Source organism: Myxine glutinosa, chromosome 9 (genome assembly GCF_964187855.1).
Source record: "Myxine glutinosa chromosome 9, kmMyxGlut1.1, whole genome shotgun sequence".
NCBI lineage: Eukaryota > Metazoa > Chordata > Myxini > Myxiniformes > Myxinidae > Myxine > Myxine glutinosa.
Window position 1 is genome coordinate 145,333,552 of NC_136269.1, and position 18,196 is coordinate 145,351,747.

The following is an 18,196-nucleotide window of genomic DNA, read 5'->3' on the forward strand; positions in this document are numbered from 1 at the left end:
ACACCCACATCATGATGCGTCTCACATTCCAAACATTTGCATCAATTATAATAATAAAAACAACTTGGCATGGTGTGGAGGTACGTCATCCCAGGTGAGTGGATGTAGATGGTGCGAGGAGACTTCAATCCTAACTATCCTCTAAATGACTTTAACACACTTTACACTACCCGGGGTCTTTCCCTGCCAAACCATTGGCCAACTTACACTATGGGTTCCAAAAACCAATTCCCATTGACCAAACTGTGGTGCTTCTCAATTTGGGGTCTCACTCCCCCGATTCATCTCCCGGTGCCCTTGCACAATTTCCGGGCTGGGTCGTGTAGCTCTCCCAGCAGGTCTACCCACCTGCACACCTCCACCACTGCAGTTGCCACCCGAGCTTACCTAGCTCCTCACCTAACCTATCTTACTGGGGAAGGCCCCTCCTGGCTCTGTCACCCCTCGGTGCCCTCTGGCACTGGGCTACCCGGGTCCGTCCTCCGGATCCTCGGGCCCCATCCACAACAACTCTACCGGCTCCCAGAGCCCACCTGCGGCCTCACCTGGCCGACATCCTCACAGTGGTGGAGTGCCCAAACCAACTACACACACTAACAGGCTACACGCCCAGCCATTTCCACAACACTAATGCACCCATCCAAACACCATTCTTTCACCCGCACCACAGATGCCAATATCCAACCACAATTTACCTGTACCCTCTACCTAATACTTACACTACCCTCCCCGGGTATTCGTGATGGGGGTCCATCCTTCCCCCATTCACACCTTCGCACCATCCACTCCACTCCATAGTTTCCACCATACTCACTCCACGACCATCCATTCCAATACTCCATATATTCCATACTCCATGTATTCCACACAACCATTCTCCATACACCTGTTGTTGCACACCTGTGCAATCACACCTGGTGCCACCTGCACCCTCCTTCCTTCCTGGACCATTTGGTCAACACAACACCCATCACCATCACTCACTCAAACACTGCTCCATACACCTGTTCAGTTGCACACCTGCGCAATCACCCCTGTTCCTTACACACGGCATCATCTAATCTACCTGGTGCCCTGCTAACTTAGTGCTCCCCATCTTCCCTTTAAACTAAGCACATACCACGTCATTATCATCCACTCTAATCTACCTGCGTCCCCACTACAGGTATCATTGTCACTAACTAATCTTAACGTTACCTATTGTCATCTTCTCTAGATCCCTACACATTATATCCTAACCCTCCCGGGCTAGTTTTCACTGCCAAACCCCATAAGTCTAGTGCTCCTTTGCCCCCGCTGTGAGGGATGACAGAGTTGCCATCCCACCACATCGGGCATCTCCTACTATCAATCTTGCACATCAAATTTCAGGCAATCAAAAATTTGCCAATCATCTACCAATCCTCTGCCAATCCTCACTCTGCCAATCATCACTGCCAATCCTTAAATTTTGTTTTCCTAATTTCGGGTCCAAACCACTATCCTCATCATCACGTCTACTCACTAGTGCCTCTCGGTGCGCCAATTCACTTCTAAAGCTCGGCTTCGTAAAGCCGAGCAATGAATGCGGGTTGTTTGGTGCCAGCGGCTGGATACGTCCGGCACTCGGTGCAGGGAAGGAGGTTTACCCGGGCCGAGATCCCACGCACCACCTCGGCATGGAGCCATCCAATGGCCCGATCTCGACCTGCCGGAATGCCTCAACAAAAGGGGGTCGCCATGATGACCCTTCCTATCGGGCTGCCCGCTCCGCCTAGTGGAGCACAGACGCGGCCGTTCCGAGCGGGGCCCAGCGTGGATCGCGTACGGCAGTTCTTTCGAAACCGCCGTGGTTCGGATCCCTGCTGGTTCTTGCGGCACGCGAAGCTGCTCGGCGCGCACCGAGGGCCCGATTCAGCTAAATGTCGTTCTAACCGCTAACCCGGTTACCGTCGATGCTTCACCTGCATGCTCACACGCATACGCTACCCCTTTCACCCTCACCGAGCTCGGTGCTCCAACGCCGCCCGTACACCCCGCATACTTCGTCATTGCACTCGTTCTTTCGCTCACAGACTTGGTCACACACCTGACCACCGCACACCTTTGCACACACTCGTCGTTCGCACACCTCACCAACACACCTCTTCGCGCCCCCTTCTCGGTCACCTCCTCAGCGACAACCACAGGTGTGTTCTCACTTGCACAACCAACCACGTGCCTCACTACCAATTCCAGCGTGCATTCCCATACATGCTCTACCATTCCAGGTGTGCATCCTTCCATTCCAGGTGTACATCCTCTCTCACCTGCCACAACCATCTCACGCTCCGTGTCACTCTCACTACTTTTACGACCACACTCGGTCGCGCACTCACCCTTACTCTCGCCAGCGCACTCTTTACTCATGCACCCGTCCGTTACACACCTTTCTCGTGCATCCTCTTGCGCACACTCTCCCGTTACTTCCTCCGTAACACTCACCACAGGCGTGCATTCTCCCTTACACTTGACAGCGCACTCTTTCCTCATGCACCTGTCCGTTACACACCTTTCTCGCGCATCCTCTTGCGCACACTCTCTCGTTACTCCCTCAGTAACACTCACCACAGGTGTACACTCTCTCGTTACATCCTCTGTAACACTCCTCACTACGCGCTTCCATGTGCTCCCTCGCACACGCGCTACGACCGACTCACTCTTGACAGCACACTCACTCCTCGGCGCGCACTTTTTCCTCACACACCCCATGGTCGGACATTCTCGCACACCTCCTCCTTCGCACACCGTACCTGTCGCACACTTCACCAACGACCTCTCACGAACACCCGGATCCAAATCAACCCCCAAGCCGACTGAAGCTCCCCTCACATCATATGCATTTCTGAATATATCGCCACTCACCTTGGCACCTCGTCTCCGCACCTCCTTCGCCACCTGCAAACTCTTTATTTGGTTAGCGAGCACACCATCACGATTTGAGCACCGACCTTGTACATATTCCATCACCTCCTCCTGTATTTCTCTCTTAGTTTCTGTCCGTCTCTTCTTAATTTCACTCACCCCCTCTTCCACCTCCTTTAACTTTTGCTTCACCTCTTTTATCTCCCGGTGCATCTCCTCAATCTCGTCCTCTAAGGCTACTTTGACCATCTCTATGTGCGTCCTCACCTCCCAGTCCTTCGTCTCCATTACTTCTGTCACCTCGTCCAACCTCGTTGTCAGTCCCTCACGTACCATCTGACATTGCCTCTGTGTCGCTATCAAGTCATTTTTAATGTCGTTTTGTGTCGCTTTTAACCCTCCTAGTACCACAGTGTTCCTTTGAACCTGCTCCACTAACTCCGTCTGTCCCACCGTCAGCTGTTCCACCTCCTCCGTCAGGTCCTCTATGCCCCCTTGTAACTTAGCCGTATTATTCCTCACCTCTTTCTCCATACGCTTTTCACCTCGCTTTACCTCCTCGCGTACCCCCGAGACCTCCTCGCTTACACCTCGTCGTATCTCCTCTTTCATCTCCTCCATCTCCTTAGTAGATGCCACCCTCATCTGTCCCAATTAATTCCTCTGAGCATCCAATTTACCTTCTAACCCGATTTTCACCTCCTCTATCTGCTCGCCCATTTGTTTAATTTCTCGGGCGGACTGCTCCCCTATTTCCCGCAATTTGTTTTCCATCTTGTTTTCTAACCCCTCTAACCCATTTTTCACCCCCTCTATCTGATTCTCCTGGGCAGCCATTCTATTTTCCACCCCCGTTAACCCATGTTTCACCCCTTCTATCTGATTCTCTTGGGCAGCCATTCTATTTTCCACCCCCGTTAACCCATGTTTCACCCCTTCTATCCCATTTTTCACCCCCTCTATCTGATTCTCCTGGGCAGCCATTCTATTTTCCACCCCCGTTAACCCATGTTTCACCCCTTCTATCTGATTCTCTTGGGCAGCCATTCTATTTTCCACCCCCGTTAACCCATGTTTCACCCCTTCTATCCCATTGTCTAACCCCTCAAATTTCTTGTCTAACTCCTCAAATTTCTTGTCTAACCATTCACCGGTACCCCTCACTTCGTCCCTTATTCGCTCACTATCAGCCCTCGCTTCGTCCCTCATTTTGTCCATAAGGGCCCCGATTTGTAGCAAAAAAAGGTTCGAATCCACCGGCGGCGCTGCTACGGTCGCGGGCACGGTCGCCGTAGCCATGTGCGAGGCGCCATTTTGCGCGCCCGTAACCTCGTGCACGAGAGCGCCATTTTGCGTGCCTGACACCTCCTCAACCACCTCCTCATTGCCCTCCTCCACATACATTTCCCCTAGGTCCTGGGTCGATTCTACCCCATCTATCTCTCCCACCGACATCCCGTCACCTTGACCAGCCATGGCGCGATTTCAAAATTCGGGTTTTTCTTTAAAACAACACAAATTTTGGCAGCTCGTAATTTTGAGCGCGTTAAGCGCGCTTCGGGTCCGATCCCACTCCTGACACCAATTGTTACGGACCGCGGATAAGATGTTGTGTTTTCCGAGCGGATGGCCCCGCGGCCGTACAGTTACCCCGACTAACCCGATTCCCGAACGTTGGCCAGATCACGCCACAGATATTCAATAGGGAAAAGACTAAGGCGACACGGATGTGAAGAAGAAGCAGACAAAAAGGTTGGAAATACGAATATAATTTATTTGCTATTTACAGGCTCAAAAGTAACGAAGGAGAAGGAAGGATAATAAAATAAAATAGACAGAGGGACGGACCAGAAGGACACAGTGAAAATCGCTAGCTTATCCTATGCAGTCTTAATTAACCCAGGGACAGAACAAACAAGGACAGACTCACGCGGGGAATGATGATAGGACTGGCGGGAGATGGATGGCTGGAGGGAGAGGAAGGTCCAAGGGTACTGCAGCACGATCGGCGGTGCCGTTTCCTCAAAACTGCCGTCAAGGCCCCAATTTGCTGTCGTTGCTGCTGTGGCTGCGGCTGCTCGATGGATGGCTGGAGGGAGAGGAAGGTCCAAGGGTACTGCAGCACGATCGGCGGTGCCGTTTCCTCAAAACTGCCGTCAAGGCCCCAATTTGCTGTCGTTGCTGCTGTGGCTGCGGCTGCTCTGGGGACGTCGCGTGCTTTTCCAGGACTCGTCTGGTCCAACCACACAACTGAACAACGTGCTTGCTTCTTGCCCAACTCTCTTGCTTGGTCCAACTTTGGCGAGCAAGGCGACGAATAGCAGGCTTTGTGCTTCCCTGGACGATCTCTTTTGGACCAGAATCGCTGCTGGATGATCTCCTTGGATGATCTCTCTGGATGATCCCTTTTCTCTCTCAGGACCTTGCGCGCGCGCTTTTTATAGTGCCTCCGGCGATCAAGCCGCCGGCCTTTAGGACACGCCCATCGGTGTGCTCACCTCGGCCCTGATTGGTCGGCACGGCCCTCTAGCTCCGCCCTTGATGACGATGGGCGGGCACGCCTTTCTTCCCCGACCCGAGCACATGTTCAATGGTGGTTTTGGAGGGGATGTAATTGGCAATCGAGGCTTGGCAATGATGAAAGGGGAAAGTGAAAGGAATCTACTCTATTTCACTTGGTGCAATGGAGTGTCATCTTAATGGAAGACAAGGCCTTACCCTAATACACATAATAAAGATATAACTATCAACCAGGGGGAAATCTATGATTGGCTAACGTGTATGCTTTATGGAATTAACTACGGGAACGCCCTTTGACCTTTATACAACACTGGAGGCAGGAGGGTCCAGAATCAAGCAATATTAATAAAACACACAATAAAAAAAATACAATCCTCATATCCACAACAATATATATATATATATATATATATATATATATATATATATATATATATATATATATATATATATATATATATATATATATATATATATATATAATATAAATAATATATATATATATATATATATATATATATATATATATATATATATATATATATATACATATAGTTGCGGTTTTAGAACCCAAACTTGTTGTAAATAAATAATCACTTGTAAATATGACATTAAAGGTTAAAGGTAGCACCCCTCGTTAGTCCACAAGCAACACGTAGGCCACCATAGGAACTCAGTTATTTCATTATTATTTGTTTTAGTTAAGGCCGTGTTTCCAATAGTTGAATCTGCGTTGCATCAATTAAATAAGAGTAGGTCCCAATCCATTTCGGCCATTTTGCGACCTCCCTCTCCAAGCGCCGCCGTTACGCGCCTTGCCAGCAGCATTCGCTGCCTTGGCACTCACTCAAGCGCCGCCATTAACCATGCGGTCGGCTCGAGGAAGAAGGGGGCGGGACACCAAGAACAAGGTGTGGCCCGTCAACTAGCTGTCAAAGGCATGGCCGGTAAGCCCCCACTAGCCAACCAGGGCTGATGTAAGATCACCGACGGGCGTGGCCTTTGTGGAGCGCGGAGTGATCTTGGCACGTGTTTTAAAAGCGCGAGCGCAAAGCCCTTTCACAGGACTGCGCGGAGACGTCTGATCGTAAAGGACTCGTTCAGCGGCGCTCATGAAAAGGGACTATTGGGAAAGGCGCTTTGTTGAAGGACTGCTTTCTATGGTACTGCGCAGAAGAACCCCCTGTAACGGGACTGATCCAGGAGCGTACATTGCGAAAGGGCTCACTCGCTGACGCTGTAAGAGAACCTTGGAGAGGGTGCGTTTGGCACAGCCATACAATTATTACGTACGCTGAAGGACGCCAGCCTCTACCCCCCCCCCCCCCCCCCCCCCCGCCATATGTAAGGTCCGGTCGCATTCCAACTACGCGCGGAGCTGCCTGCCGGGTTTCGCCCACTGGACCGGAGTCGACTGGAGCCTGGACCATCCACCTGGACCTTCCACCCTACCAGCTACAATCCCCGTGCGAGTGCGTATGTTTATCTGGGGTCGTAAGTTAAGACTGTGTAGTTAAGACTGCCCTGTGTCCTGATTCTTCTTCTTCTTCCTGTACATTCTTTCCTTTCCTCTTCTTTTTGGTTTGTAAATAAATTACCTTGTTCTTTCTTGGTTTTCCCTAATCCGATCGCATCCGTCCTTTCTTTCAATTGAGTATCTGTGGCACGATTAGGAACCGCTCAGAATCGGGTTAATCATTGTTAACGGCCTGAGTCGCGGCTCGCTTCGCTCGGCATGTCCACTAACGCCGCGGCTCGGGCGGGGCTCATTTCCTCGCTTCCCGGAAGGCGCTGGTAATTAGGTAATAGGAACAATTCGGCCTACCACCCTATTCCGCGCTTACCGGACATGACATCATAGCTACAGGACTCGGGACAGCCAGCTTAAAGGACAAGGGGATTAACCCCCCCCCCCCCACCCCCCTTGATAAGGGGAGCGCCGACCCCCGAGATCCGTAACAATATATATATATATATAAATATATATATATTGTTGTGGATCTCAGTGCCGGCCTTCTCCCCTTACCAAGGGGGGATTAGACCCTTGTCTTTGACTGGCCGGCAGGACCCGGGACCTATGTCCTTCCTGGACAGCGCGAAATAGGGTCTTAGGACTAGAATCACTATTACCTAATTACTCGCACTGCCCTGAAATGAGGAAATAAGCCCCGCACGAATCACGCGTGCTGAGACGCCGAGCGGTGCATATACGCGATCCGTGCCATTTATATGGTGACCCCGGTTCTAGCGATCTCGTTCGTACCACGCTTAGCCAATGGAGAAATCACAAAGGCGATCGAATTGGGAAGAAAGGAATAACAAGATTTATTTACACTATTTACAATGGTTCAGAAAAAGGGGACACAGTGCAGCCTTAAAACAGTCTGAACTTAATACCCAGGACAAACGGGCCCGTCGCACACACAGACACACTCACACAGGGCTTGCAGCTGCGAGATAATGGTCCGCGTCCAAGGATGGCTCTCGTGCAGCTCCCTCCGGTCTCCGGCTCATCCCGTGCAGATGGTAAGTAGAGGGGCAGGAGCTCTCCGCGTGTCGTTTGGCGCAAAAGGGTTCATACGGGGCGATTTGGTAGGGAGCGGACTTCGGCGGTTAGCGGTGATCACTGGCGGCTATTGCCACGTTTACTCGCATGGTTGAGTAGGCGATATTCGCCACTGGCACGTCTGGCTGCCTTTCCTCTGGCGCGTACGTTATACTTGAGATATAGTGCAATGCCTCCAAAGCGAGCGATGCGAATCAAGTTCTTCACAGTCCTCGTACGTACGCTCTCCCCTTGCGAGTCCTCTTCTCCGCGAAAGCTCTGCAGTTCTTTGCTTCAGTCCCCATGCATAAGTCCTTCCAAGGGCTTTGTCCAATCACTTATATAGGCACGCCCCACGAACCTTCTAGCACTCACCAGACGCACCTCACCACACCCTGTCATGCCATGCCGCTAGAGCCCTGGTTGGCTGGTGGCCCTTACCGTCATCGCCTCTGACGCTCCGCCTTGACGCCGCCCCACCCCGAACCGCGCTCCTCCCTCTTAGGCCTACCTCGTGTTACTCGACTAGTGAGCGAGCAAAGGGCAGCAAATGCTGCGGGCAGCCAAAGCGTAACAAATGCTGCGGGCAGCCAAAGCATAACAAATGCTGCGGGCAGCCAAATGAGGCACGGGATCAATTTCAGGTGGAAGGCAACCATTCAGGTGGAACTTGGAGGGTGGATGCAAAATGACCGGGACCTAAACTCATGCCTTTACACAACGCAGATATTACTAGGGGAAATGGCCTATACTTACACATACTATGACATAACTAATACTACAAGGTGGCCTACATGTTGCTCGTGGACTATGGGGGGCAACCCTTTAAAACCTTTAATGATCAATATGTGCCAATCTCAAAACCGTATATATATATATATATATATATATATATATATATATATATATATATATATATAGACACCTCCATAGGTTCTCTTCTTCTCCTTGTGTACCAGTGGCTGATGGATGTTGGAGGTTTTCTGTCCATCCATATCACGTGATGATTATTGGTCTGTACATGATTGACTATTGCTGATTTTTCCTATTCTCCTCATCTGTTGTGTGCTTGATGTTCTCTCAGTCTCGTGATGAAAGTCCTGCCAGTTTCACCAATGTAAACTTTAACCACATTCCCAAAGGATGCGGTAAACACCTGGATTGTGGTTAGGAAATCTTCTGGCCTTGTGTGTGAAGAATCGATCCGAGCTTGTGTGTTGAGCGATGTCGTACTGCTATTGTGGCCGAATGTGGTGTGATATACGTCCAATGAAGGGGAGAATAACATGCCCTGGCTTCCCATGTTAGCTCACGAGCTTTTGGGGAGTTACTGATGATCTTGTGGGCAGGATAACCATTGAATTTCAGGGGAGTCATGATGTGGCCTAGTTCTCGATGCAGGTTATCGTTGTCACTGATCGTGTAAGCACATGCTCTCACCTGCTGCATATCATTGAGAAGGTAGTTTACCATATGCAAGCAAATGCCTTCACAATAGACAACACATGCCTTGAAGTAGAAAATGAATGAGGCAACCGTTAAGGTCGTACACAAAATGAGACATTACTCTGAATGTTCATTTTAACAATATGGAACTCAATTTATGGAGCTATCGATGTACAATGGATTTGGTTGAGCTCAAATCCATGACTCACCAGTAGTAGCAACACCAGAAAAGACCCAGCATTGGCCATAGGCGACAGGCCTGCGTGTGGCCCGGAAGTCCAGGAGAATTGCAGTGCTGCCATTCCAGGCCTCCGGTGGTGTTCCTAAACCATACATCCCGGACCAGTTTCCCTCCAGTACTCCGTTATCATCTTTCGAATTAACCTGCAACAAAGCAGTTGCAGGTATTGAATCTGTCATGGTAATGGTACATGTCAATGTCGTGTCGCGAGCATGACACCAATATCATGTCCAGCATTTCATTAATATACCGATGCTGGTCAAATGGACTGAACTGGCTTCCACTTGCTTGGACTGCATTTGATTAATGGCAGATTTGAGCACACGAAAATCGGAAGAAGCATGCGAGATCCTTGGCTCTCATTTTAACTGGGTTTATTTCCCTTCACAAACAAAAGGGGGAAGAGTAAAGCATGACAGTGGGATATGATGGCAGCATGATGGGGAAGGGGACCAGGGGAGAGAAGGAAGAGGGAACAAGAAATCAGGGAATAGGGAATCTTTGCTTCCTGAGGAAACAGGCGACGAACGAGAGAGACGAGAACGAACAAACAGGATGAGCAGCCAGGGAGACGTGCAAGAAAAAGGCCCATCTCAGGCAATATAACAAAAACCCTACCACTCACTCCAAGGCCGAACAGAAATCTGCCACTCACTCCAAGGCCGAACAAAAACCTGACCACTCACTCCAAGGCCGAACAAAAACCTGCCACTCACTCCAAAGCCAAACAAAAACCCTGCCACTCACTCCAAGGCCGAACAAAAACCTGCCACTCACTCCAAAGCCAAACAAAAACCCTGCCACTCACTCCAAAGCCAAACAAAAACCCTACCACCCACTCCAAGGCCGAACAAAAACCTGCCACTCACTCCAAAGCCAAACAAAAACCCTGCCACTCACTCCAAAGCCAAACAAAAACCCTGCCACTCACTCCAAGGCCGAACTCAAACCCTGCCACTCACTCCAAAACCAAACAAAAATCCTGCCACTCACTCCAAAGCCAAGCAAAAACCCTACCACCAACTGCAACGCCGAACAAAAACCTGCCACTCACTCAAAAGCCAAACAAAAACCCTGCCACTCACTCCAAGGCTGAACAAAAACCTGCCACTCACTCCAAGGCCGAACAAAAACCCGACCACTCACTCCAAGGCCGAACAAAAACCTGCCACTCACTCCAAAGCCAAACAAAAACCCTGCCACTCACTCCAAGGCTGAACAAAAACCTGCCACTCACTCCAAAGCCAAACAAAAACCCTGCCACTCACTCCAAAGCCAAACAAAAACCCTGCCACCCACTCCAAGGCCGAACACAAACCTGCCACTCACTCCAAAGCCAAACAAAAACCCTGCCATTCACTCCAAGGCCGAACAAAAACCTGCCACTCACTCCAAAGCCAAAATAAAAACCATGCCACTCACTCCAAAGCCAAGCAAAAACCCTACCACCCACTCCAAGGTCGAACAAAAACCTGCCACTCACTCCAATGCCAAACAAAAACCCTGCCACTCACTCCAATGCCGAACAAAAGCCCTGCCACTCACTCCAATGCCAAACAAAAACCCTGCCACTCACTCCAAGGCCGAACAAAAACCGTGCCTCTAACTCCAAGGCCGAACAAAAACCCTGCCACTCACTCCAAGGCCAAACAAAAACCTGCCACTCACTCCAAGGCCGAAAAAAAACCCTACCACCCACTCCATGGCCGAACAAAAACCCTGCCACTCACTCCAAAGCCAAACAAAAACCTGCCACTCACTCCATGCTGACTAAAAACCTGCCACTCACTCCAATGCTGACCAAAAACCCTGCCACTCACTCCAAGGCCGAAAAAAAACCCTGCCACTCACTCTGAAGCCAAACAAAAACCTGCCACTCACTCCAAAGCCAAACAAAAACCCAACCAACCACTCCAAAGCCAAACAAAAACCCTACCACCCACTCCAAGGCCAAACAAAAAACTGCCACTCACTCCAAAGCCAAACAAAAACCCTGCCACTCACTCCAAGGCCGAACAAAAACCCTACCATTCACTCCAAAGCCAAACAAAAACCCCGCCACTCACTCCAAGGCCGAACAAAAACCCCGCCTCTAACTCCAAAGCCAAACAAAAACCCTGCCACCCACTCCAAAGCCAAACAAAAACCCTGCCACTCACTCCAAAGCCAAAGTAAAACCCTGCCACTCACTCCAAGGCCAAACAAAAACCCTGCCGCTCACTCCAAGGCTGAACAAAAACCCTAACACTCACTCCAAAGCCAAACAAAAACCCCGCCACTCACTCCAAGGCCGAACAAAAACCCCGCCTCTAACTCCAAAGCCAAACAAAAACCCTGCCACTCACTTCAAGGCGAAACAAAAACCCTGCCACTCACTCCAAAGCCGAACAAAAACCCCGCCTCTCACTCCAAAGCCAAACAAAAACCCTAACACTCACTCCAAAGCCAAACAAAAACCCCGCCACTCACTCCAAGGCCGAACAAAAACCCTGCCTCTAACTCCAAAGCCAAACAAAAACCCTGCCACTCACTTCAAGGCCAAACAAAAACCCTGCCACTCACTCCAAGGCCGAACAAAAACCCTGCCACTCACTCCAAAGCCGAACAAAAACCCCGCCTCTCACTCCAAAGCCAAACAAAAACCCTAACACTCACTCCAAAGCCAAACCAAAACCCTGCCACTCACTCCAAAGCCGAACAAAAACCCCGCCTCTCACTCCAAAGCCAAACAAAAACCCTAACACTCACTCCAAAGCCAAACAAAAACCCTACCACTCACTCCAAAGCCAAACAAAAACCCTGCCACTCACTCCAAAGCCAAAAAAAACCCTGCCACACACTCCAAAGCCAAACAAAAACCCTGCACACTCACTTCAAGGCCAAACAAAAACCCTGCCACTCACTCCAAAGCCGAACAAAAACCCTGCCACTCACTCCAAGGCCAAACAAAAACCCTGCCACTCTTTCCACGGCCAAACAAAAACCCTGCCACTCACTCCAAGGCCGAACTAAAACCTTACCACCCACTCTGAAGCCAAACAAAAACCCTGCCACTCACTCCAAGGCCGAACAAAAACCCAACCAACCACTCCAAAGCCAAACAAAAACCCTGCCACTCTTTCCAAGGCCAAACAAAAACCCTGCCACTCACTCCAAGGCCGAACAAAAACCCTACCACCCACTCCGAAGCCAAACAAAAACCCTGCCACTCACTCCAAGGCCGAACAAAAACCCAACCACCCACTCCAAAGCCAAACAAAAACCCTGCCACTCACTCCAAAGCCAAACAAAAACCCTGCCTCTCACTCCAAAGCGAAACAAAAACCCCACCTCTCACTCCAAGGCCAAACAAAAACCCTACCACTCACTCCAAAGCCAAACAAAAACCCCGCCTCTCACTCCAAGGCCAAACAAAAACCCTGCCACTCACTCCAAGGCCAAACAAAAACCCTAACACTCACTCCAAAGCCAAACAAAAACCCTGTCACTCACTCCAAAGCCAAACAAAAACCCTGCCACTCACTCCAAAGCCAAACAAAAACCCTGCCACTCACTTCAAGGCCAAACAAAAACCCTGCCACTCACTCCAAGGCCGAACAAAAACCCTGCCACTCACTCCAAAGCCGAACAAAAACCCTGCCACTCACTCCAAGGCCAAACAAAAACCCTGCCACTCTTTCCACGGCCAAACAAAAACCCTGCCACTTACTCCAAGGCCGAACTAAAACCTTACCACCCACTCTGAAGCCAAACAAAAACCCTGCCACTCACTCCAAGGCCGAACAAAAACCCAACCAACCACTCCAAAGCCAAACAAAAACCCTGCCACTCTTTCCAAGGCCAAACAAAAACCCTGCCACTCACTCCAAGGCCGAACAAAAACCCTACCACCCACTCCGAAGCCAAACAAAAACCCTGCCACTCACTCCAAGGCCGAACAAAAACCCAACCACCCACTCCAAAGCCAAACAAAAACCCTGCCACTCACTCCAAAGCCAAACAAAAACCCTGCCTCTCACTCCAAAGCGAAACAAAAACCCCACCTCTCACCCCAAGGCCAAACAAAAACCCTACCACTCACTCCAAAGCCAAACAAAAACCCCGCCTCTCACTCCAAGGCCAAACAAAAACCCTGCCACTCACTCCAAGGCCAAACAAAAACCCTAACACTCACTCCAAAGCCAAACAAAAACCCTGTCACTCACTCCAAAGCCAAACAAAAACCCTGTCACTCACTCCAAAGCCAAACAAAAACCCTGCCACTCACTCCAAGGCCAAACAAAAACCCTAACACTCACTCCAAGGCCAAACAAAAACCCTAACACTCACTCCAAAGCCAAACAAAAACCCTGTCACTCACTCCAAAGCCAAACAAAAACCCTGCCACTCACTCCAAAGCCAAACAAAAACCCTGCCACTCACTTCAAGGCCAAACAAAAACCCTGCCACTCACTCCAAGGCCGAACAAAAACCCTGCCACTCACTCCAAAGCCGAACAAAAACCCTGCCACTCACTCCAAGGCCGAAGAAAAACCCTGCCTCTCACTCCAAGGCCAAACAAAAACCCTGCCTCTCACTCCAAGGCCAAACAAAAACCCTGCCTCCAGGGCCGGCGCCAGACTATTTTGCGCCCTCGGCAAGGCCAGCTACTTGCATCCCCCTCCCAAAAAAAATTGTCAACTTCGATTTATTAATTCTCCCATTTTCCGCTGACGCTGACGATGATCAATCCATGCGCTCAATGACAAAATGGCGGCGGCGTTTTGAACATGCCGGATTGTACGTATGGGAGAAAGTGCATGGGGGCAGGATACGTCCGTTTCAAACAGGATGTGACGTATGCCGCGAAGCGTACAATCATGCTCAAAATTAATCACTGACACTATTATGAACAATGAACTAATATGACCCGACTGCAAAGCCGCAATGAGCCGGCGAAGCCAAAGCCGCAATGAGCCGGCGAAGCCAAAGCCGCAATGAGCCGGCGAAGCCAAAGCCTCTTGCCACGATTTCCGTCTCAATTTCGGATATTTCCGGCCGTGAAAAACTATCCCGGACGGCCGCGAGATTTCAAAAAAAACAATTCTTCGTCAATTTTAGAATATTTGACGCCGTTTTCAGCCGCCGTAGCACGTAGCACAAGCTTTTTTGAAATATTTTTTCAAATGCTCGAATCTCATTGTTTGGTGTTTGGTGAAGATTTTCGTTGAAGATAACCAGGGCCCAAGCCACTGAATTGAAAATATATAGAATGCTCATACTCCGTGAAAAGTGAAGTCGCCGTGTCGCCATCTTGGTTAGCACGACTCGACCGACTCGCTTTGCGGATCTCGTTTGTTTTGAACGTGTCCCAGATTTTAAAAGCCAGACAACTGTTAAAATGACATATTATGACATTTTTCGTAATTAAAAATTTTGTAAATGAAAAATGACAAAATCATGTGACATACAAAAACAAACATTACATGTACGGTACACACACGTTGTACACACAGACATGTACATTCTCCCGGCTGCTCACTCTGCCAACCATTTGGGCCGACTTAATAAAGTTGATTACATTTCATCTCTTTAGTTTGCAATATTTTGATACGTAATAAAAGGACAGCTCATGTTTTCAATTTTGACCAAAAAGAAATCATTGTGAAATAATTCGGACAGACTCTTCGCAAGTTTCATGAAAATGTCCCGAGTTCTTCACGCTCCCAAATTAACAATATTTGTTCTCGAATTTTTTTTTGTGAAAAGGAAACGATAAAGGAAAGTGTTGTAGTAATTGTGATAGATTTCCTATTGAAAAACGATCGCACAAAAAGTGAAAAAACGCAATCGCTTTTCACTCTGAATTCCGTGCAAACGCATGATGGAAATCACCATCGCTCAGCATCGAGTGCCAACCAAGATGGCGCCCGGTAGCTAAATCTCCACCTGTGCGGTGTGAATGGCAATGGTCATTCTATATATTTTCAGTTCAGTGGCCCGTGCGGGCCTGGGGAACGAGGTTGGTCTCAAAGTATTTTAATTACTAATTAGAGGTGCATAAGATTGTGGATCGAACAAAGACTGGTGAAACAAACTCCTATTGAACTTTTTCGCAATTTTTTATGCATACTTCCGCATCCGCAAGATGGCGGCCTCCATGGAGCGATTTGGTGCATCAAAGCTTAGAAAGTCTCAAAGGATCCAGCAACATCTGGCTTTTCAACATAATACGTATGCGTTCATTCACAACACCGGCCTCACCAGCTAATATTACCCTACTGCAAAGCCGCAATGAGCCGGCGAAGCCAAAGCCTCTATTGAACTTATTCGCAATTGTTTAGGCATACTTCCGCATCCGCAAGATGGCGGCCTCCATGGAGCGATTTGGTGCGTCAAAGCTTCGAAATTCTCAAAGGATCCAGCAAAATCTGGCTTTTCAACATAATACGCATTCATTCACAACAACCCTGCCACTTCGCCGACTATTACATTTTCCTTTTATTATGTTTTTTCTTCAAACAATAATTTGTATAAAACTGTGACCCTTTAAGGTTCAGTAACGCGCCCCTCTGATGCCTGCGCCCCAGGCGGCTGCCTAGTTGGCCTAATGGTAGCACCGGCCCTGCCTGCCTCTCACTCCAAGGCCGAACAAAAACCCTACCACCCACTCCAAAGCCAAACAAAAACCTTGCCACTCACTCCAAGGCCGAACAAAAACCCTACCACTCACTCCAAAGCCAAACAAAAACCCTGCCACTCACTCCAAGGCCGAACAAAAACCCTACCACCCACTCCAAAGCCAAACAAAAACCCGACCACTCACTCCAAAGCCAAACAAAAACCTTGCCACTCACTCCAAAGCCAAACAAAAACCTCAACTATCACTCCAAGGCCAAACAAAAACCCTACCACTCACTCAAAAGCCAAACAAAAACCCTGCTACTCACTCCAAGGCCAAACAAAAACCCTACCACACACTCCAAAGCCAAACAAAAACCCTACCACCCACTCCAAAGCCAAACAAAAACCCTGCCACTCACTCCAAGGCCGAACAAAAACCCGAACACTCACTCCAAGGCCGAACAAAAACACTGCCACTCACTCCAAGGCCAAACAAAAACCCTGCCACTCACTCCAAGGCCAAACAAGAATCCTAACACTCACTCCAAAGCCAAACAAAAACCCCGCCTCTTACTCCAAGGCCAAACAAAAACCATGCCACTCACTCCAAGGCCGAACAAAAACCCTGCCACTCACTCCAAGGCAAAACCAAAACCCTGCCACTCACTCCAAGGCCAAACAAAAACCCTGCCACTCACTCCAAGGCCGAACAAAAACCCTGCCTCTCACTCCAAGGCTGAACGAAAACCCTGCCACTCACTCCAAAGCCAAACAAAAACCCTGCCTCTCACTCCAAGGCCAAACAAAAACCATGCCTCTCACTCCAAAGTCAAACAAAAAACCTGCCACTCACTCCAAGGCTGAACAAAAACCCAGCCCCTCACTCCAAGAATGAACAAAAACCCTGCCACTCACTCCAAGGCCGAACAAAAACCCTGCCTCTCACTCCAAGGCTGAACGAAAACCCTGCCACTCACTCCAAAGCCAAACAAAAACCCTGCCTCTCACTCCAAGGCCGAACAAAATCCCTGCCTCTCACTCCAAAGTCGAACAAAAACCCTGCCACTCACTCCAAGGCCGAACAAAAACCCTGCCTCTCACTCCAAGGCTGAACAAAAACCCAGCCCCTCACTCCAAGGCCGAACAAAAACCCTGCCACTCACTCCAAGGCCGAACAAAAACCCTGCCACTCACTCCAAAGCCAAACAAAAACCCTGCCACTCACTTCAATGCCGAACAAAAACCCTGCCACTCACTCCAAGGCCGAACAAAAACCCTGCCACTCACTCCAAGGCCGAACAAAAACCCTGCCTCTCACTCCAAGGCTGAACGAAAACCCTGCCACTCACTCCAAAGCCAAACAAAAACCCTGCCTCTCACTCCAAGGCCAAACAAAAACCATGCCTCTCACTCCAAAGTCAAACAAAAACCCTGCCACTCACTCCAAGGCTGAACAAAAACCCAGCCCCTCACTCCAAGAATGAACAAAAACCCTGCCACTCACTCCAAAGCCGAACAAAAACCCTGCCTCTCACTCCAAGGCTGAACGAAAACCCTGCCACTCACTCCAAAGCCAAACAAAAACCCTGCCTCTCACTCCAAGGCCGAACAAAAACCCTGCCTCTCACTCCAAAGTCGAACAAAAACCCTGCCACTCACTCCAAGGCCGAACAAAAACGCTGCCTCTCACTCCAAGGCTGAACAAAAACCCAGCCCCTCACTCCAAGGCCGAACAAAAACCCTGCCACTCACTCCAAGGCCGAACAAAAACCCTGCCACTCACTCCAAAGCCAAACAAAAACCCTGCCTCTCACTGCTAGGCCGAACAAAAACCATGCCACTCACTCCAAAGCCGAACAAAAACCCTGCCACTCACTTCAATGCCGAACAAAAACCCTGCCACTCACTCCAAAGCCGAACAAAAACCCTGCCACTCACTTCAATGCCGAAAAAAACCC

At 49.4% G+C, this 18,196-nt stretch overlaps 1 protein-coding gene across 2 annotated transcripts in view; it reads right to left on the minus strand.

Annotated features, from left to right (window-relative positions):
• LOC137434800 (protein-glutamine gamma-glutamyltransferase K) overlaps positions 1-18,196 on the minus strand; it is an 83,668-nt gene that overhangs the window by 22,869 nt on the left and 42,603 nt on the right. For both annotated transcript variants that reach the window (XM_078785028.1, XM_078785029.1), the window contains exon 8: positions 9,604-9,778. In XM_078785028.1, coding sequence (XP_078641154.1) covers positions 9,604-9,778 — 175 coding nt within the window. The remainder of the gene's footprint in view (positions 1-9,603; positions 9,779-18,196) is intronic.